General features: G+C 41.2%; 2 protein-coding genes across 2 annotated transcripts; one reads left to right on the top strand and one right to left on the bottom strand.

Moving 5' to 3' along the window:
• Positions 1–7,261: 7,261 nt before the first annotated feature.
• Positions 7,262–12,190, top strand: amer2 (APC membrane recruitment protein 2). Its single transcript, XM_080864975.1, has one exon. The coding sequence runs from the start codon at positions 7,462–7,464 to the stop codon at positions 9,535–9,537; it is 2,076 nt and encodes a 691-aa protein (XP_080721101.1). The 5' UTR covers positions 7,262–7,461; the 3' UTR covers positions 9,538–12,190.
• Positions 12,191–15,164: 2,974 nt separating this feature from the next.
• Positions 15,165–19,802, bottom strand: LOC308385716 (beta-1,4-galactosyltransferase 1-like). The gene is made up of 2 exons (XM_080864831.1): positions 19,313–19,802; positions 15,165–18,549 (listed from the first exon to the last, which is right to left on the bottom strand). The coding sequence occupies exons 1-2, from the start codon at positions 19,724–19,726 to the stop codon at positions 17,884–17,886; spliced, it is 1,080 nt and encodes a 359-aa protein (XP_080720957.1). The 5' UTR covers positions 19,727–19,802; the 3' UTR covers positions 15,165–17,883.
• Positions 19,803–20,458: the final 656 nt, after the last annotated feature.

Below are 20,458 nucleotides of genomic sequence, written 5' to 3'. Positions count from 1 at the left end.
GTATCTGCCATGTCAGTGACTTATTATTTATGACAGCTGACCTCGATTAAAGTTCACCGGCACATAAAAAACACCGCGTGCATGCAAGGTTAAGTTCTGTGGGTTTGGATAGCTAAATACTGTTAAATTCAACAATAACCATAAAACTGATTCCCCTAACTGTGATCTTTCTGCTTGAGAGGTTTTGAAGCTCAACAAAAACCATGACATAGCAGTTCTCATAAGTAAAAAGAACTTCCTGCATCTGGCAAGTTTAGTTTCTGTGATGAATCTAAATAAAATGATGTGGAATTATTTATTTATTCATCAGAAAAAATGTCCTTGGGGCTGGATGTTGTTCGACTTTGATTTGTTTTGGGTTAGATTCACTGGAGTTGTGGCAATTCAGCACAATTTTTTTTAGGCTCAGCTTGTTTTGCCATGAGTCATTACAATTTTTTTTTTTTTCAAGAACATATTCTATATTAGTTCCTGAATAATCATTATTGGAGCTCAGAAAGGATTTGATCTTGGATTAGATTTAGCATACAAGCAAATGCCCAACCCAATCAGTTTGCTGCACAAGAGCAAGATGTAAAACTTGGTTTAAATGAAGTTACACAGAGTTCATGTGTGTATTTGTCTGCCCTGCAAGCTCTTTTCATCCTGCTGTGTTACATCCAGCAAAAGCTACTAGTCTAAATTCTTTATGGAATTCAGACTAGTAGCTTTTGCAGTGAACTTGTTCCTTCTTAAACGCCACTCAGTCCACAGCCCTCCGATGCCATGGGACTAAATGTAGCAATAAATTGAGCTCTGTGTTTACTTTCAGAAGCCAATTAGACAAAGTGAGCACTGGCCCTTAGACAAATCAGTGTCTATGAGCAAATAAAGTCATTATTCAGCTGTAACAACTTGGAATAGAGAGAGGCTGGCAGTGCAACGTGATGTGATGTGTAAACCCACTGTGCCACTTTACTCTAAAGCTCCATAATATATGAACTGAAAGAAGAAAGGGCACAATAACTGATGTGTAAAGTGCCTCTATATGAAGATAGCTAAAAACAAAGGGGACTTAATCTTCTACTTTAATTCTCTCTTTTCTTGTGTTCATAATTTTTGCTCACATTTTCTAACTGATTATTCAAAAAGACCTTAAAGGTGTTTTCCATGAATCGCCACTGATGACTTGAATGTGTAAAAGAAGGACCTTGTTTATGGTTTAAACAAGTAAAAAGTGCAACAACAACAAAAAACCCCCACTGCATTAGAGCGTCAGAGCTTTTATATGACTCAGTCCCTTTTTTGAATGTGGATAAACAGTAAATCATGTTAATCCACAATCAGCTCTAAGTTTTCTCTCTCTCGTGTTAGAATGGTCTTCCTGTAGCCTACTTGTGCATATTACCTTAAATTAAACATTGAGAAGTGTCTTCCAGAGACAAGCTGCCGAGGGCTCTCCCAGGGCTCTGAATCATTCAGATGAGTAGCTTATTGCACGCCATTCTGGTAGAACGCTTTACTGGACAAGGAGGAAATGCTGTACTTACAATCAGGGCCAAATAGTCTACATATCGGCAGAGCATATGCTATACACATGAGCGCACGTGTATGCATGTTGTATGTGCATTTTTTTTTTTTTTTGGTCTGTGTGGAAAATTGGTTTGCGCCATTGCCCTGTATATAACATGTGACTAAAATCTCTGATGATTGTATTACTGTTAGGACATGAATCTATTTTTATGTATCAGGCTGACACACAAGTGCAGTGTTTCGAACAAGGCAGTGGCAGCCCAGAATATATCAACGGCATTTCTAAATTGACTACAGCACTTGGCTATTTATGCCCTTGTGTAATTTGTTACAGCCATTCTCTGTCATATGACACAGCTTCTATGGCCTTTTTCAGTTTTCCAATATAGCCACTGTACATTTCTGTATAATTATTTTGATGAATGCATTTGAAATAGGCATGTTTTACAGTGGGCTGTGGTGGTGCCACACAGCTCTTAGCCGGACAGTGTTATTTACATGGGGGTTGGACAGATACTGATGTCTCCCAGAAAGTTTTTACATTTCATTTTTAATCATTTTTATCATGTTTATCATGTTTTTGTCATAATTTGTAGAGTGTAGAAGTACACTCCAGACCAGGGGTGTCAAACATAAGGCCCCGGGGGACAGAATCGGCCCAGCAAAGACTTCAATCTGGCCTAGATGACTTTGGAAAATGTGAAAGGGAACAGAAATTTTGGACTTTTAATTGTATTTTCACAATTTTTAAAGCTTTTCTGATTGATAAAGATTTCCCACATGGCTACACTGAAGTAATTAAGTTATAGATTTCTGTAGTTTTCTTTTGCACTGATAGATTGCTTTCTGGTGGAATAGAGGTTATTTTTTTATACGTAAGATATCTCTGGGATTACATTTGCACACTGGCAGGAAGGGCAGTTTCACTGGTGCAGCCAACAAAAGATCAAAATAAGCTGTATGTAGCCTGCGATGTAAAAAGAGTTTGACATCCCTGCTCTAGACAGTCGTTTCTGGTAAGTTTTATTTCGGGTCAAACTGAATGAAATAAGGGAATGTGGTATTTGAGTGTTAAGATAAAGTTGGATAGTGGTATGTAGTATTTAACCTCCTAAGACCCAAACTCCTTCATGGCATGCATTTTTAATTTCTCTTTGCTAATTGGGCTGATTGGGACCTGATGAATGTAAAAACAAAGAATTAACAGATTTTTTTCTTTTATCTGATTTTTGTTTATGAGAAAAATGAGGTCCTCATAAGAGGGCATTCATTTTAAATTTCGATAGAACAGGCAGTATAATGTCCTCATAAGTGGTAATCAGGCCCTTGTAGAGCAAAAATTAGTATTTTGGTCCAGACAACCCAAAATGTGATGTGGACACCAGGTCCTAGGAGCATAAGAATCAATTCATTTAGCATTTATATGATGCAACTCCATTTCTATGAGTTTGTGCAAAGTTGCTACTGGTTGTATGTGGTGGCCAGAGGTATAACCAGGCTTTAGCCTCAGCCTCTGAAAGTAGGAGCATAAATTATAACGGTAATGAAAATCCCCTCCAGATCTGTCATCTCAGCAAGCCACGGCAACTAGAAGTCCAGAATATATGAGTCTAAATGAAAAAAAGGAACATTTTTTACTCCAAACAGTCGAATAACTTGCCTCAAAAAAGTAATTAATGTACAAACATTTTGACCCTGACATATTCAGAAAAATTGATAATTACTGCATTGCAGGGAACATGTATAACTTTTATATACTTTGGGTTGCTTTTTCTGTGTGATAAAGACAAGTTTTCAGAAACACTTTGGTTTTGCAGTGTTTTGAGTGTAAAAGTGTCTGAGCACTCTGGGTTTAGGCAGCTTAATAACATTTAGTACTGCTCCCTGTTGATTACCAAAGTAACAAAAGAGCACAAGCAGTAATCCTTGGGGGTTTAATTTTCATTAACACATAAACAGGAACATGTGTGTATGCACACACACAGACACACAGCTTAGTTTAATCCAGAGCTGGAAGACCCCCTGTGCTGACACAATCTAACCGATAGAACCCCTAATAATGATGATAAAGACTATGTGGTGTGTATGTGTGCCTGTGCCAGGAGCTAACCACTGATGTATGATCAGCCACACCTGTGTCTTGTGTGTGTTACTAGTCTTTGTTAAACCTCTTGCTTGGATCCTGTTGTGCTGTTTTCACAGATGTGGTACTTGAAAGGAAAATGGGTAGATTGCTGATTGTATTGTTCTCACATTTGAAAAGATTCCCGTAGTTACTGATATGTACTACGTCTGACTGACAGCTAAAACTATTGTGGTTTGTTATGTGAACCTACAGTCATGACCACATCAGAGCTACTTCTTTGTTGGTGTCCTCTATGATCCGCAGATAATAAAACTCTTGTGAGATTACTGATAAGATACGTGACTTATTATTATTATTCAAGTGAGGCAAAGTTCAGACACTCTGTGGGGATATTCTGGTTTCTTTTTCTCCTATATGTGAAACTGAAGCAGGAATCCCATAGATGACTTTCTAAAATAATAAAGGTGTTAAAGCAGGAGCCTAAAATAGCATAATGTGTTTTAATGTAATGACCTTTTGCATTCTTTTTATATTGGTCACATACCAAGATTAAAAGTCTTAATATGTGACCGATTTAAAAAGACTGACGTGGACTGAATGAAGATGATGTCATGACTGTGACACATGACTGTGACACTATCAGACAGTTCAAGATGGATAATAAGGATACACGCTCTAATTAATTAGGTTATTTATACCCTGATGTGAAGACACCGAAACTCTTTACAAAATTTAAAGCACCCTTTTACTTTGTTGACAGATATGCATTTCCTTGAAATGATTTACATCTTTTTCACAACTTCTGCCTGGTAAAGGGTGTACACACAATGCAAGTTTCACATAACAACACACAGTCTGTTTTTCTTTTCTTAGCAAGACAAATTAGGCCTTTTAAAAAAAAAGTATTTGAGTCCTGAGGCTCTTTCCTCACAGAGGAATGAAAAAAAAGACATTCAGCTGCTACTTGTGGGCACTGTGCAGTGGAAGCACACTGACGTAAAAGAGGAACCATATTAACAGACAAAACAGTGAGAGACATGAGAGAGAGAAAATGTCCTCCAACTGTCCCACTTAATGCTGAGCTTCGCTCAGGGGGCTGAAATGGGAACCCTTTTTAGAGAGGGTGGGGGCACGGAGTAGGAGGGATAATAGGGTGTGGGCTTCTTGTATTGCATGTGTGAATCTGCCTTAGCCAGTACAAGTGGACTGAAAAGAATAATTAGGTTGCAAGGAGAGCACATGTTGCATTATCCAAGCACCAAACTAACCAAACCAGTTCAATATCCACAAAAGCCTCTGGACAAAAGTTCTTTTACACTTACATACAAGCCCCATGCTTTTACAAATGGCCTCATATATATATATATGTGAGTGTGAGGGTGTGTATTGCTTTCCTATGTCCTCCATTTAAATGCAGTTATACAAACTGCTCGATAAGCCCGATATGGTCTAATGGTCTCCATTGTGGAATATAGTAGCATTGTCGTAATGTGTGCATTTGCTTCAATAATTTACTGATGTTTAAAGCACTGTAATAATGTACACTGCCACTCTAAGAGCTAAGCAAAATCCTTTGTCTCATCATGCGATAACTGAGCTCCCTCATCAGTCTCCACTCATCAATCCACCTGCCATCTGCTGCTTAGACTCAGCTTCAAGTCCACGCAGCAGCCAGCTGACCTGCTAGCACTGCTGTAGGGCATTCTGCTTGAACATCTGATGTACCTGAAAGCATGCATAGTGGGTGACTGACTGGCAAGTAGACAGGCTGGCTGACTGACTCTTGGGGACATATTATCTTTCTTATTGGTGGGGGGGGAGCATAGGGATGATATGCTTCGACGCTTCACTCTGGGGAAGCCCTCAAAAAGTGTTTGTGTGGGTGGGAGCATGTCTCTAGATTTGTGGTTGTGTGTATTGGGCTCATGAATGCAGACATTGTTTGATAGCAGTGGGATGGAAGAGGAGAGCCTGTGCTCACAGTCACTGTGGAGGAGGAGGAGAGAAAAGGAGAAGGGGAGGGAAGGGAAGGAAGGTTTGTAAGTGGGTCGGGATAACAGGGAGATTCATGGGGGGTTGGGAGCACCCCCAGTGGATTGCACTCAGAAAAAAGGAGAACTGGGTGGATCTACGGTAAATGGTGATTATGTAATTTGTTCAGATATACAAACTGGTTGCCATTCTCCAAAATCAAACAAACAAACTGAGATGTGGAATAAAAATGATTTCACTCTTTATTATTATAATTTTTTTTTAATTTTAATGTATAATACCCTAATTCATTCACAATTTTACTTATTAGCACAAATGCATTTTGATAATAAAACTGGAACACTTGTGCACTTTGTAAAGACACGACAACAATGAACAAAAGTCAGCAAGTTGATCCGCTGCCACAAGGTTTCCTTCTAGTTGGTGAACAGTTAATTGTTCTACATGCCTGCAGAAACTCTGCTGGTTGCCAAGGTATGCTCTAAAACTATAACTAATGTGAAAAGAAAGAGTGTACTGTGGGCTGCATAATTGGTGACACAAAACCACAAACACAAGGAAACTGAGGATGACGTGATGACAGTTATATGTGGCATCACAGGGCTCAGACACCTGGCCCTGTGTGTCCATATGGAAGAGGCCTCAAGGCCATATGGCTTATATGTGTGTGTCTCAAACTCTATTGAAGGCTGTGCTATTTGTGTTTGTATGTTTGTCTACTTGTAAGTTGTGAGGGGCCTAAATCTTTTTGCAGAGTCACTTGTAAGTCATTTAAGTTGTGGATGAGAAATTGGTTGTGACTGGGAGGTTAAGACCTCCGTGTCCCTTGAAATAACAAAAGCCTGACTGCACTGACATTTCTAAATCCATATCCTGGTCTAAGCCCGCTCATACTGTTGATCAGCAGGTCTTGTTTTTGAGTCCACTAAATCGCACTTGTGATATGCTTAGTTTCGTTTACTTTGAACTTTTTCACCCTCACACTCCAATTTAGCCAGTCTAATAAGCCTGGGTGAAGGGAGAAGGCTAATTCTGATCAATTTACAATGTAAAGCTACTGTTTACCCAAAGCTCTGACTTACCTAACAGGAAAGATATACCCAGAAATTAATGTCCACACATGCAAAAGTTCTGTTTTTAGTGGGCAGCATCATTGTCAGTTTTCCCACATCTGTGGTCCATGTCCTACAAACAGTCTGTATAAAGATTAGCCTGTGATCTGTCCTAATAATTGGCTATTCAACCGAGCTGCCATTAAGGAAACCCTCATAAACATATTGAACTCATGTCTAATCCTTTATAATGCATCAGCAGATCAGTGGGTGCGTATTGCTTCATTGCTACCCTGGAATGGGTTTGTACAAACACAGAGACGTGGACACACGCACACACGGTGCACACACACACTGATGGATGGGGTGAATTTTGGGCTTCGGAAATACTCAATAGTTAAAAGGAAAGACCAACCAGTGCATCGGTGACAGGCAAGGTGGAAGCAGAGAAGAGGAAAGGGGGTTGGGGGAGGGAGTGGAGGAGAGACGCTGGCGCCCCGCCAACGTTGACGAAAGCTGCTTAGCCCACCCAGTTGCCATGGATACAGTGAGGAGCAGCATGTGTGTTTGTGTGTGCGGCTGTGTGAGAGAGAGCTAGAGAGAGAGAGAAAGAGAAAGAGGGAGGGAGGCAGACAGAGAAAACCAGCAGGCAGGCGTTAAAGCAAGTCAGAGTGGGAGTGAAAGAGCACCAGACAGCAGGGTGGAGGGAGAGAGAGAGAGAGAGAGGGTGAATGTATGTGCGCCAGAAAGAGAGAGGATAAAAAGGTAGCTAAAGAGCTCGAGGGAGACGATAGAGTGGGAGCAATAGAGTACTAGATAATGGAGGTGCACTCAGAGTGTGTGGAGCCTCCTGTGGCCCCTCAGTGTGACCCTCAGCCTACAGGGAAGATCAACAAAGCTGCCTTCAAACTCTTTGGGAAGCGGCGCACTGGATCTGGAATGGCCAGCTTCTTTTCCTTCAGGAACAAAGGGGCTACAAACAGCGGAAACAACGGGAATTCTGACAATGGAAATTCTTTGAATGGAAACAGCTCAGGGGCATCGGCGGAACTTGTGAGGAGCAAAACCCACGATGGACTAACAAGCTCTAATAACGACGCTGATGGACAGAGAGGGGAGGGACTTGCAGGCCTGGAGGTGGGGCCGGTGAGGTCTCTGAGCAAATCGCTAAGTTTCTTCTCTCTTCTCCGACGCGGGAGTTTTAGGTCGAGTGAAAACGGAGGAGCAGGACTTGTCAGAAGAGGAAGGGGCCTGAAAGGGTTTTTCAGCAGCATGCGATGGAGACGTAAAGACAAAACAAATGAGGGCGATGGAGAAGAGGCGGAGGCGAAGAAGGACAAGGATGGAGATGCTGCTGATGCTGAAAAGGTAAAGGACATTACTCTAACCCTTGAACCACCTCCCCATAACCACCAAGCAGACTGTGAGGATGCAGAAGCAGGACCTAACCTCCAAGCACTAGAGACTCCCACCACGAGCGTTACCATGACACCTCCACACTGTGTTGCCATGCCAGGGCCATCTGGTGAGCCAGACTCTCCCTTTCCCTACACGCCCACTGACTCACCACTGCGACCACCCATCCAAAAAGCCAAAGCCTCAATTTCCAGTCTCACCCCCTCCCTTGCTACACCCCCTTTGGATCGCTGCAGCACTGGTGACCCACCATCAGAGCCCTCTGTGGACCGACTCTGCTCCCTCCTCTTCACTGACGTCACGTCCCTCAAGAGCTTTGATTCTCTCACAGGCTGTGGTGACATTATTGCTGATGCCGATGAAGAGGGCCCAGTGGGTAATGGGGGCAGTGGTACCAGCAGCAGTAGCAGTGGGGGAGGAGGAGGTAGCGTGGGAGTGGGTATTGGGAGAGTTGTTGGTATCACCAGTAGCATCTCCCCATCTAAACCCCCTTTATCTTCTCAGATGCCCCAGCCCATGTTCTCTGTCTCCCCAAACTCTGCACCTGCCTCCCTCCCTGCCCGGACCAGGGCACGACCTCAACCACAACAGCACCCACCCGGGAGTGGTGTGGTGGCCTACATGGGTGGAGGGGAAGAAATGGCAAGTCCAGAAGGAGTGGACGATGCAGACATGCAGGGACTCTGGCACATGTTGCCTTCCACAGGAGACAACTCCCCTGCATTGCCCCGATCGCATCAACCTTCCTCCTCTACCCCTACTTCTACTTATCCCCCTCGCACCAACCCTGCTAGCAGCTACCTTCCCTCAGCTTCCAGGAGTTCAGATAGAAAGGTACCACAGGTGAAGGCGCTGGGACTCAGTAAGATTCCTGTAGTTGGTGGAGCGGGAAGCCGGGCAGCTAAACCCCCTCTCCCTCACGCACATGGTCGTCACCCTACATCGCCAGGTGAAAAAGAGCCGCTTAGTGACGAGGGCTACTGGGACACACCGTCAGCAACACCTACAGCAACACCTGACGAAAGTGGGCTGCAGCATAACCAGAATATGGCCCTATCACGTGACAGTTGCTCTGGAGACCACCTGTATGACCTCTACAATGATCCTGAAGAAGAAGCAGAGGATCAGGAGGGAGATGAAGATCCAAACAGCTCGCCCTCTCCGTCCACTGAACACAAAACGAGCCCCATCTCCCAAGCAACTCTGCCTTCCTCCTCCTCCTCTTGCTCCTTCCGATCAATGAAAGGCAGCGCCAGCCTTCCTCGAGAATCCAAGATCCCGGTAAGCACCAAACCAACCACACCCCCTCACTCTGCAAGCCAGTCAGCCCTGTCGTCCGTCCTAGAGGCTGAATCAACTCCACCAAAGACGCAACCGCCTCCTCCGGCTCGCACCAGAATCCCAGTATCCAAGGTGCCAGTTCGTCGTTCTGGAAACAAATCTGGCGGCACAGCCAGAGGGACTGCCCACAAGAAGTAGCTTCTGTCACATGGGTGATTTTCCGCTGGACTGGAGTGCACATTGCTACACTGCAGCTTACGTAGAGCCAAATGTTTCCCCAGACAAAGAAAAATGTTGAGCTGTACAGTCAATGGCCTAGGAATTCCTCTCAAATCTTTAAATCTCTCATTCCTTAGGCGTGTTGGCTCACGAACAGCTACATTAGAGTAAGTGCTTTGTTCACCTGAGAAAGTCACTAGGAAACTTGAAAAAGCTAGGTTAACATTTTGCAACCCTCCTTAAACCTTTGGGGGTTGACTGTTGACAATCTGTTAACTATACAACCACCACTTTGACAGAAAACAAAAGCAGAGCACCTTTTTTTCTTTTATGTTTTTCTTTTAGATTTCCACAATTTGTTTAACTCAATCTGATAGTAAGGACCTAATCTAATCAACATTATTATTATTATTATTATTGTTATTATTATTATTATCTAATCTGTAATACGTACCTCCTAATTCTCTGATTTTAGAGCCAAAGTTTTTTGATTTTGTCATAGTTTGGAAAAGTCCCAACAGTTTTCCTCCATTTTTCCTTTGGTTGCTGTAAATGGTTTTTTTTTTTAACATGGTCTTTTGCTGATCGCACACTGGTTTTAAAACTATACATGAACTCTGAACTGCTTTTATTATCTACTTTGCAGCTACAAAGCTATCCTGCAGAAGGTCACACTGCATCTCATACTTTTTAAGATCGATTAGCGGATTTCTTTTTTTAAAATCCATTTGGACTAACTTTGGCTTCAGCCTTTGTACTTGGATCTCACTCACACCCGGCTGCTTCACTGGAAGTACATTCACAGAATTTTAATCTCTGGGATTTACAAATGTTTAAATACCAATGGAAACCTGCAAAACTATCGCAATACATCAACCTGGAGGGATCCCTTGCACTAAGGCTTCGTTGTCTGCGAACACACGCACATGCAGAATCATACACACACACACATACACATTTCTTCTCGCTCTCTGCATGTAGTGCCACATATCAAGGCACAAAGGTCAGGGAACGTCATCTAATGCTGAAGGATCTGACACATGTGCACTGCTCAACCTTTGGCACTGTATTTGTAGCTACACTGGATAACTTTCTTCTCTACGAACACATGCACAAACACATTTTTTCTAGCTAGTACTTTGTTCTTCACTGGATTTCGTACTGTTTTTATAGACTTTCCCTTTCCGCAATCATACTGCACGGATCCTTAACTGTGACAGCACCAGCTTTCTAACACTCTGCCTTGTCTTCTTTCTGTTACTCTCTGTTAGCATACTGTATAGGCTAATGTGGATGGATGACAAGTGCCAGTTTAGAGAACTAGGATATTATACATAGCAAAATTTGGGAACTAATGCTAAATGATCGACCTCGCCCCTTCTTCTCCTGGCTATGAATAAAACAAAACAAAACAAAACAAAAAACAATGTATAGCCTAATTTCACGAGCCACCACAGCTGCGAGTGAATGTGAATGTAGCTTGACATTGTAATGGATATTTGTGAGGACATAGTTTTCTGTGTTCTACTATCCTCTTTGTCCCTCTTTTGTGGGGGCAAGACAAACTGGATTTGACTCTTTTCTAAGTCCCCTGTGGCTTACATTGCAAAACGCCGCTTGTTTTAGAAATAAGAAGGTGTGTTGCAGTCCTAGAAGGCCTTTGTTAGTGATTCAGTGCAATCAGTTAAAAGGGAGCAGGTTGGTCCCTTATAGGGATTTCCATAGAATTTTCATAGGATATGCCAAGTTTAATGTAATCATTCCCACAGAAGCTATCAGTGACACTTGAGTGTCATTCTCGTTCTTTAAGCCATCTCATCTCATTTAGAGTCTAATGATTGATCCATGACACTGCTCCGGGTTCAGATATCTTTTCAGCCTCCCTATGGTGTAGTGTAGGCAACCATGGAGTAACCTGATTCTGAGACTGCAGTAGGAACTCTCCTAGCCAAATAAAAGGGCGCCCTAGAGGTCACCTGGGAAGCAGCAAGTGATCATGTCGGTTCACATTTTCCCTTTCTTTAGCTTTAGACCTTTAGCTTCCTTTATTCATTGCTGATTGAGAAAAAGATTTGTTTTTTAAGTAAAGTATTTTTTTGGTTGATGTTATTGGTTGGCAAGATTTTACTTGGATTCCTTTAACAGTCAGATTCTGTAGAACTGAAAGATGACAGGTCATTATGCAATCAATGTCCACCAGGTTTTGTTTAAATACAGGACATCACTCTATCCAACATGTCACTGTTTCTTAGCTTCATCCAGGTATGACATGGCATGATACAACTGTTCCACTGGGACACACTCTTACTCCTGAGGTCACCATGTTTCCATCATGGGCTCACCAACACCAGACTCAGCTCAATGTATTTTTTGCAGGCACACACTTCTCTTTTTTTTCTGGGCCTTTATGTGATCATTTGCTCTGATGAAAAGCAGATTTCCCCCCCTCCTTTATGTTTCTATCTGTTTATATTGTGAAAACCTCATTACATTTTTAATAAAGAAAACTGTATTTGCGCTGATAGATGAGCCCCTGACTCTTTGTAAGCACGTTTACACCATCATAGGAGTTATGTCCTTTTTGTGTTTGGAGAAAAAATAAAATGGAGGTTGAATTCCACTTCTCTCATCCCACCCCTCATGTCCTGCTGTCTTAAATCCCTAAGGATCAGCCTGAGTGAGAAAAGGTGATGCATTGAGTAGAATGTAGCTTTAGTTTTTGGATATTGTTGTGGTCCGGCACTTAGGGAGAGGTCATTCTGGGTCGGGGATTACAGGTTATCAATAAATCCTATTGATTGCTGACATGAAAGCCCGACAGATGCGTCCCTAGCTACTGTTGGTCTCTGTTGGGGAAAGAAAGGAGACAGACAGGCACGGTGATGACAAAGAGAGACAACTGATGCATGTGGATATGAGACCCGTGTGTGTCCTGAATAGATGAAAAGTATAGTCGCATTTTTTCAAGAATGGCTCATGTTGCTAGAAAAAGCTTATATGTTGTGGTTTATCCATGTGAAGTAGGAGGAGGATTTGGTGCAGTGCGAATCCCCTTTGTAATGGTGCAGCAATTCCCCCTCCCTCTTTATCCAGCTCTCTACACTCCGAGGTTTATGTAAAAACCTTACGTAAGACCATAACACTCACTTGTACCAGCCCACCACATCAAAGCCAGGGATGCTGACAGTAAGAATGGTGCGTAATGTTGCATGTGTGTGTGTGTGTGTGTGTTTGTATATATCTGTGTCAGCTGATCTCATCAGTAATCTGCTGTTTGGCTGCTCGATATGGACAGTTGTTCTCAGTGTGAGCCATGTTTGTGCTTATTTGTTTTCGGCCATAAATCTGGTTAAAGAGTGCAACAGAGAGCACTGAGTTTCTGATGAACAATGGGGTTCTTATTCAAACCAGTGAGGAAGAGAACAAGGGAAGGACTCATGGTGAAAAGCAAAGAATAAGTGGCAGAATAAGATTTATTGTGAGTATGTGAATGGGTTTGAAGAGCTTCAGTGCTCTTAAATGAAGCTTTTATTTAGCTGGTATAACTTCTGATGATCACCAGCCACAAGTATCCACTTGTCACTGGCCACTTCATTAGGTACAGCTTGCTAGTAGTCCATGCCAGTCTCCTGTTCCACCACATCCCAAAGGTGCTCTATTGGATTGAGCTCTGGTAACTGTGGCGGACATTTGAGTACAATGAACTCATTGTCTTGTTCAAGAAGCCAGTTTGAGATGATTTGAGCTTCGTGATATGGTGTCTTATCCAACTGGAAGAAGCCATCACATGACGGGTACACTGTGATCACAAAAAGTAGACATGGTCAGCAACAAGCTGTGCCATTCAAACGACAATCAGCTGGTTCTTAGGAGCCAATATGCAATAAAAATGTGCAATAAAAATATCTCAGACAACACCACCAGCACCCTGAACTGTTGATACAAGGTAGGATGGATCCCTGCTTTCAGTTTGTTTACACTAGATTCTGACCCTACCATCCAAATGTTGCAGCAGAAATCATGATTCAGCAATTTTTCCCCTAATTTTCTACTGTCCAGTTTTGATGAGCTCTAAAATTCTTTCCATATATGAGTGGCACCCGGTGTGGCTTTGGTCTTTCGTAGCCCATCTGCTTTAAGGTCTGGTAGTGGATGACCAGTAGTTTTGCTCTAATAGATTTAGACCTACAGTTTGATTGTAGGCAAAATATTCTAGCACGGGCTGTAGTAAATAACAAATAAGCATTTACTGCTGTCATAGTACTGTAAGTAAAAGTACTACCAGTTGAATATAACAAAAAAAATGAAAAAGAAAGACTACACTACCTATCTGGTGGTAAAGAAAAGAAATTCTAGCACAGACAGAGAAAAATGAAGGCCACTAGTATTTACAAAAACACAACATCTTGATGGTAGGTAGGCTTTCCTGGCCTTGATAAATGTGTGTGAGTGCATGTGTGTACAACAGAGCACCATTCAAAAGCTGTACCCCACATTCTGCATGGCAGCCTCTCCACAGTTGTTCCCATAGTAACTCCACTAGGTCAACCAATAAAAAGAGGGGGTTGGGCAGGAAGGAGGATGGGAGTCTGTTTGGGGGGTGGGTGCTGACACAGTGTGTGAAAGATGTGATTGGAGTTGAAGTGCTGCAGTAAAAAATGCATACAAAGACAATAAAACACCAAGTGAAGCCTTTAGAAAAATGGAAATGCAATACATTTGAATGTGTGTGACCTTCAGCACACAACACATCTTTGCATCACTGGATTTCAACTTTGCATCCCATGTGAAGCCTCCTCTCACTACTATTTTTTGCCTCTTCACAGGTGTTAGTGTCATTTTGTCCTCTGTCCCTCTTCACTTTTCAGTCTGCCTTTTGAGTGACACTACAGTTCATCTCAGGGAAAAATTGTGCAATCTTCCTTTTATTAAGAATTCATGAAGCGCAAAGATTTTGACCCTTGAAATGGGCACATCTGTTTGGTACACCGTAAAGACGAGAAGATCCAGTACAGTATGACGCTAGTACAGCTGTAACCTTCAGAATGTGTAAGTCTAGTTTATTCCTCAGGACGCCAGACAGTCCTGGATACCAAACAATGTTAAGCATCACATGGCTATGACACCAGTAAGTTCTTTCTAAAAACAGCATGTGCTCGTCTAGAGTGATAAATTCTGCTTTGAAATGATAAAACGGAAAATGTGATTAACTTGCAAACTGAATATGACCGTGTCAGGCATGAAGCAAAATGATTCAAAATTTAATTATCAATCACAAGATAAATATTGAGAATATTAAAATGTAAGGTCAGACACAGCAATACAAAGTACAAAGATTTGAAATTTTTACTCAATATTGAATTAAAAATTATACTAAACTGAGTTTGTGCTAAAACTTTCCTGAGATTACCATCTTATACTAACTCAATTCTCAAAATAAATTTCCCTAAAAGCATTAATATAATATATAATATAATATACAATATGATGACCACATTAAAATAATCAGTCTAACGTAGTGAATCCATAGATGTATCTAGACATGTATAGTTAAAGGAGCTTGCAAAGAAAAGCGTCTGGACTTCTTTAAGTTAAGTCCAGACGCTTTTCTTTGCAAGCTCCTTTGACTACGATGACCTGGATGACTGAGAACCTTCACAGACACCTAGACATGTATAGCTGTACTTAAGCATTATTGGTATTTTGTGAAGAGCAGGTGTATAAAATCACCTAGACACATAGACTGCTTCTACAAACATCTCTAAGAGGATGGGTCGCTCTCAAAAGTTCAGTGAATTCCAGTGTAGTTCTGTGATAGGCTTCACGACTAGACTGTACAACAAGTCTAGTCGTGAAATTTCCTCACTAATAAATATTCGACAGTCAACAGTTAGTGATAATATAACAAAACTGAAGTGATTGGGAACGACAGCAACTCAGCCATGAAGTAGTAGGGCATGTAAAATAGTGGGGTTAGCAGATGCTGAGGCACAAAGTGTGCAGAGGTCGCCAACTTTCTGCAGAGTCAGTCACTACTGACCAAACTTCATGTGGCCTTCAGATTAGCTCAACAACAGTGCATAGAAAGCAGCCGCATCTGAGCCTTAGCAATGATGTAAAGCATGTCGTCACTGGACTCTAGAGCAGTGAAGACGTGTTCTCTGGAGTGACGAATCATGCTTCTCCACCTGGCAATCTTAAGGATGAGTCTGGGTGTTGCAGTTGCCAGGACACTGGTACTTGTCGGCCAAGAGTCAAGTTTGGTGGAGGGATGGTAATAGTGTGGGTTTCGGTTCCTTTATTCCAGTGAAAGGAACACTTGATGCTTCAGTATACCAAGACATTTTGGACAATTTCATGCTCCCAAATTTGTAATAACAGTTTGGGGATGGCCCCTTCCTGTTCCAGCATCACTGCACCAGTGCACAAAGCAAGGTGCATAAAGACATGGATGAGTTTTTTGTGGAAGAACTTGACTGGCCTGCACAAAGTCCTGACTTCAGCCACGTAGAACACCTTTGGGATGAATCAGTGACCCTTAGCCTGACCTTCTCATCCAACATCAGTGTCTGACCTCACAAATGTGCTTCTGGAAGAATGGTCAAAAATTCCCATAAGCACATGTCTAAACCTGTGGAAAACCTTCCCAGAAGAATTGAAGCTGTTATAGCTGTAAGACGAATGGGATGTCACTCAAGTTTATGTGAACATGTGAAGTTCAAGTCCATGTGAACAGGAGTGGACTGGTAATCTGACATACCAGGCTGGTGCACTTTTGGGCTGATGGGTCAATTGAAGGTCCGCTGCACTGCAAGCACTGGCAGCAGCCCATTTGTTCGCTGTAGAACCAGGTTGGTTTCCCTTTTGCGTTCAGAAGTTCCTTAATACTGGTTGGATAAATTCAATAAAGAGCTGGCAACATTCAGAGGTTTTGATCCATAATGACCTTTGCCAACACATTGTTGCAGTAAATTTGTCAGCTGTACAGTAATGATGGAGATCTTCTGTTCAACCACATGCCAAAGGTGCTCTGTTGAATTAGTGCTTGTCGAGGAATGTGAGTACAGAAAATGCATTATCATGCTCAAAAAACTGGTTAGACAGAATCTGAACTGTGTGACATGGTGTGCTATCTTTCTGGGAAATGGGAGGAACGTGCTCAGCTATAACACTCAGGTAGGCTATTGTGATTAAATGATAATTGTTTTCCCCGATAAAAATATTAGAGAAAAAATATGTAAAAAATATTGCCGAAGTTTTTCTTGTCTCTAAGTGTGCTAAGAAAATATCCCACACCATTGCACCACCACTAGCTGCCTGAAAAGTTGACACAAGGTCAAATGGATCCATGCTTTTATGTTGTTTATGAATTGAAATTCTGACTTTACCATCTGTCATTTCATTTTATGATGAAAATAAACTCCATAGTATACAGTCTCACTTGTGAAGTAATTTAAATCCAAATGCTCTAAATAGACACTATTAGCACAAACATTGAGCAGACACAGTGGCCGTGGCTGCCTCTGTTGGTGCCAAATGGCAACTCCTGAGGCTTAAAAATGAAGCCATTCATTCATTCATCTGAGACAGCAGTTTTAATGTTCTTATCTTCTCTAAGAATATCTAATATACAATAGTGTCCCATTTATCATGCTCGTTGGTAGGTTCTTAAGCATTAAATTTAAACCTTTTTTTCACCTTCCTTTAGTTACTTTACTTTCTACCTCTTAGATATAGCGCACAGTTATAACACACTTTTTAAAATATATGTATATGTATATATATGGTATATTTATGCTTATATCCTTACTCTCATTCCCCTTATTGTATCTGTAACATGCAACTTCTGTTGGTGCTGTGCTACTGGTAACTAAATTTCCCAGAGGATCCCACCCGAGGGATTAATAAAGTTTCATCTAATCTAATCTAAACTGGTAGGTTACTTAACAGCTGATCAAACCCAGCCAGAAGACATTATACTTCTTGTTATTTGCTGTTTGCAAAACAGATGAAATCATCACTTATAATTGCTTATACTTTGCAGAGTTCAAAAAAAATAAAGTAGAAACAAGCACTGGAATTTCCCTGTTTGTCCCAGTGCAGCAAAAAAAAAAAATGAAAAAAATGAGTTGCTTGAATATTCAGAATTTCAACATTTTCCTTTTGTTGGAGTGGATACCTAAATTAATTATTTATTTATTTATTTATTTTAGGGCAAATTGGATTCACAGAGATTTTAAGAGCATAAGTCACTCGTTCAGTTCTGAGATCAAAACACCAATGAATCACTGGCCACGCAAGAGAGTTAAATTGCATTCAGGCAGATCATTCAGGAGAGCCGATATCTACAGTGATAAAAGTGTACAAGATATCCTTCTCAATGTTCTTTACTGTGTATTTGAGGGAATTGATGCCATCCGCATTCATGGTCCAATGTGTTTGAAACAGTTTATCAGGATTCTTTGGATTTGGGTCATTGTGCGCGTCTCTTTGATGTTTGATCATCCTGTACCTGCCCGTCAGTAAGTCAGGTCGAGAAACCTGCATTCCACGTAAGACTATTCGTTTGTAGATATCATCGTCCTCACCACCCCAACCCCAGTAGGTGTTTGGGAACCCATTAATTTTCAAGTACTGATGTTTGTACAATGAAGCGACCCCACCAAAGAAGGTCTTATAGGGTAAGTCGAAATTAAATTTGTCCATGCCTATAGCCAAGTGTCGTGGATTGTCAAAACATCTGTAGAGGTTACGGTCATTTAGGGGAACCAGATCTACGTCAGAGAAGAGGAAGCAGTCATAATCATATTCCTTGAGCGCTTCGACATATCCTGCATTCATCAGTTTAGCCCGATTGAAGACTCCCTCTCCATCTTGGTTGATGACATAGACTCCGTAGTCCACAAGCTGTCGCTTCAGTATAGGATGCAAGTAATAAAGCCAGTGCTTCAAATGCTCGTGCCGATTCCGGAATGGGATGATGATTGCCACCTAAAGACATGACAATAACTTTTACTTTAACATTTGAAAAATTAGCCCGTGATTCACCAATAATTTTATTTGATTGATTCTAGGGTAGCTTTGCATGATTCAGTATTATCTCATACCAGGTGACAGTTCATCCTCTCTCTAGCTCTGTTTGCCTTCCCTTCAAGACTGCTTTCTTTTGGCTGGGAGCAAACCACAGGTGTGTTTGCTTGAAATGACCATATTAGTGTCACTGGGATCCAACTGTAGAAAGAATTGTCTGAATTGGAATGTTTGTAGCTTTCTGAAGCTTGTGCTTTTAGCTCATGATAATTGTGCTCATACAATGACAGACCTCATTATTTAAATGTGACGATGTTTAATATTAGCATGTATGTCACGTGTTATCTTTAAAAGCTTAAAAAAGCATGACGTTTTTTCCGAGTTTATTTCAAATGATACTGAATCGAATGAAGCCAAATAAAGAAATATGTGAGTGAGTTAATCATTATATGATATATATGATACCATTTTATCTCTATATATTACCTCTAATTTCTCTTTTGGTTGGGTAAAATCAGGTTTTATTTGATCATTTACACCTGTTTAAGTATTGAAAATAAACTATGAAAAAAGAGTGCCAAAAACATGTAAAAATAAATACACAAACAAATAAATAAATCCTTACATAAATAGTAAATTTAAGGAAACTTGTCCCCTTAAATGCAAGTTGCTATCAGTTGCTGGTTTCTTTCTTTCCTCTCTTCTTCTCAAGTCATTCACCTACCTTCTGCTTTGCAACACAGTCTTTTGGCTTGAACCTTCCTCCTTTTTGAAGCAAAGGACTGACTTCCTTTCTCACATGTTCCCAAGTCCTTCCGAAATCAAACTCAACGAGGAGTGGACCTATGAGATCTGGGGGGTTTTCAGGGCAGGGGCCCAAAGTTAAGCTGACAGCAGATGGTGTCGGTGCCATCTCACTGCTTTTGTTTGAGGCTTTGATCCTCCTCTCCAACAGCTTCGCGACTTGCTCCTTTACCATCCCTGAAAATGTTTTGTTTCCCAGTGTCAAAATATGTTTTTCAGGAACAATAACCACAAAGCTTCTTCTGGAGTAGAATAAAACCAGCACAAAACATGCGACACTAACAAAAGAAAAAAGTACTAGAAAATTAAATAATCTTTTGAAGTTTCCTGCCATCTTTTATCTTGAGTATACTCAGCGGCTCTAATTTCCCTTGTTACAGCTCAGTTGCCAGCATATCTGTATGTTTGCAAGTCAAAGGTATTTCAAACAAAGAGCAACCCAACCGGTTTTTATTTTTGCTGTACGACTTCCTTGTTCACGTCACCTTATCAGGATAGGCCTCGCACCTGTGGTTATTAATTAAACATGACATCTTTTGACTAATTTCTCCAGTGTACAAGACTCTGTTGACTGTTTCATACCTAATTTGTTTGTAATGTGAAAGTAGATTACTTCCTGGCTTTCTGAGTAATTCAGTAAGAGAGCACTAGTACATTTTCCTAACATCACTTTCTTTAATGTATATCTTACCTCCAAGCAATTTCAGATGGCCAACAAAGTAATGTAGTGACAAGAATTAGTGATTATTATGGGAAAGGTTTAATTAAAAAAGTAAGTTCTGTTTGAAAATACGGATATAGTGATATTGGGGGAAAAGAAATCTCTGAAAAGTTGTTAAAGTGTGCCCTCTCCTGGTTTGAATAATAGTGTTTAAGTTTGAGATCTGTCTACATGTGGTAATTTCTGTAATCCTCTGGATTGTCGCTGATAAGTATCCAATGCTCTAGATGACTATCATCAGAAATTAAGAAACTGTTTCCATGTAATTGGTGACAATAGTCATGGAACACTGTCTCATATTGTTTGCAGCAGGAACTCTTTACAGATGAATGATGGGTCCTCTTT

Source organism: Rhamphochromis sp. 'chilingali' (assembly GCF_963969265.1).
Source record: "Rhamphochromis sp. 'chilingali' genome assembly, chromosome: 18".
Taxonomy (NCBI): Eukaryota; Metazoa; Chordata; class Actinopteri; order Cichliformes; family Cichlidae; genus Rhamphochromis; species Rhamphochromis sp. 'chilingali'.
Note: the sequence above shows the minus strand (reverse complement) of the source record. Positions and strands in the feature narration are given on the sequence as shown.

Excerpts from the sequence above, each read along its gene's own strand:
- amer2 (XM_080864975.1), top strand. The coding sequence starts at position 7,462 with ATGGAGGTGCACTCAGAGTGTGTGGAGCCTCCTGTGGCCCCTCAGTGT.
- LOC308385716 (XM_080864831.1), bottom strand. The coding sequence starts at position 19,726 with ATGGCAGGAAACTTCAAAAGATTATTTAATTTTCTAGTACTTTTTTCT. Across the intron at positions 18,550-19,312 it reads ACTGTGTTGCAAAGCAGAAG|GTGGCAATCATCATCCCATT; the intron begins GTAGGTGAATGA and ends TCATGTCTTTAG.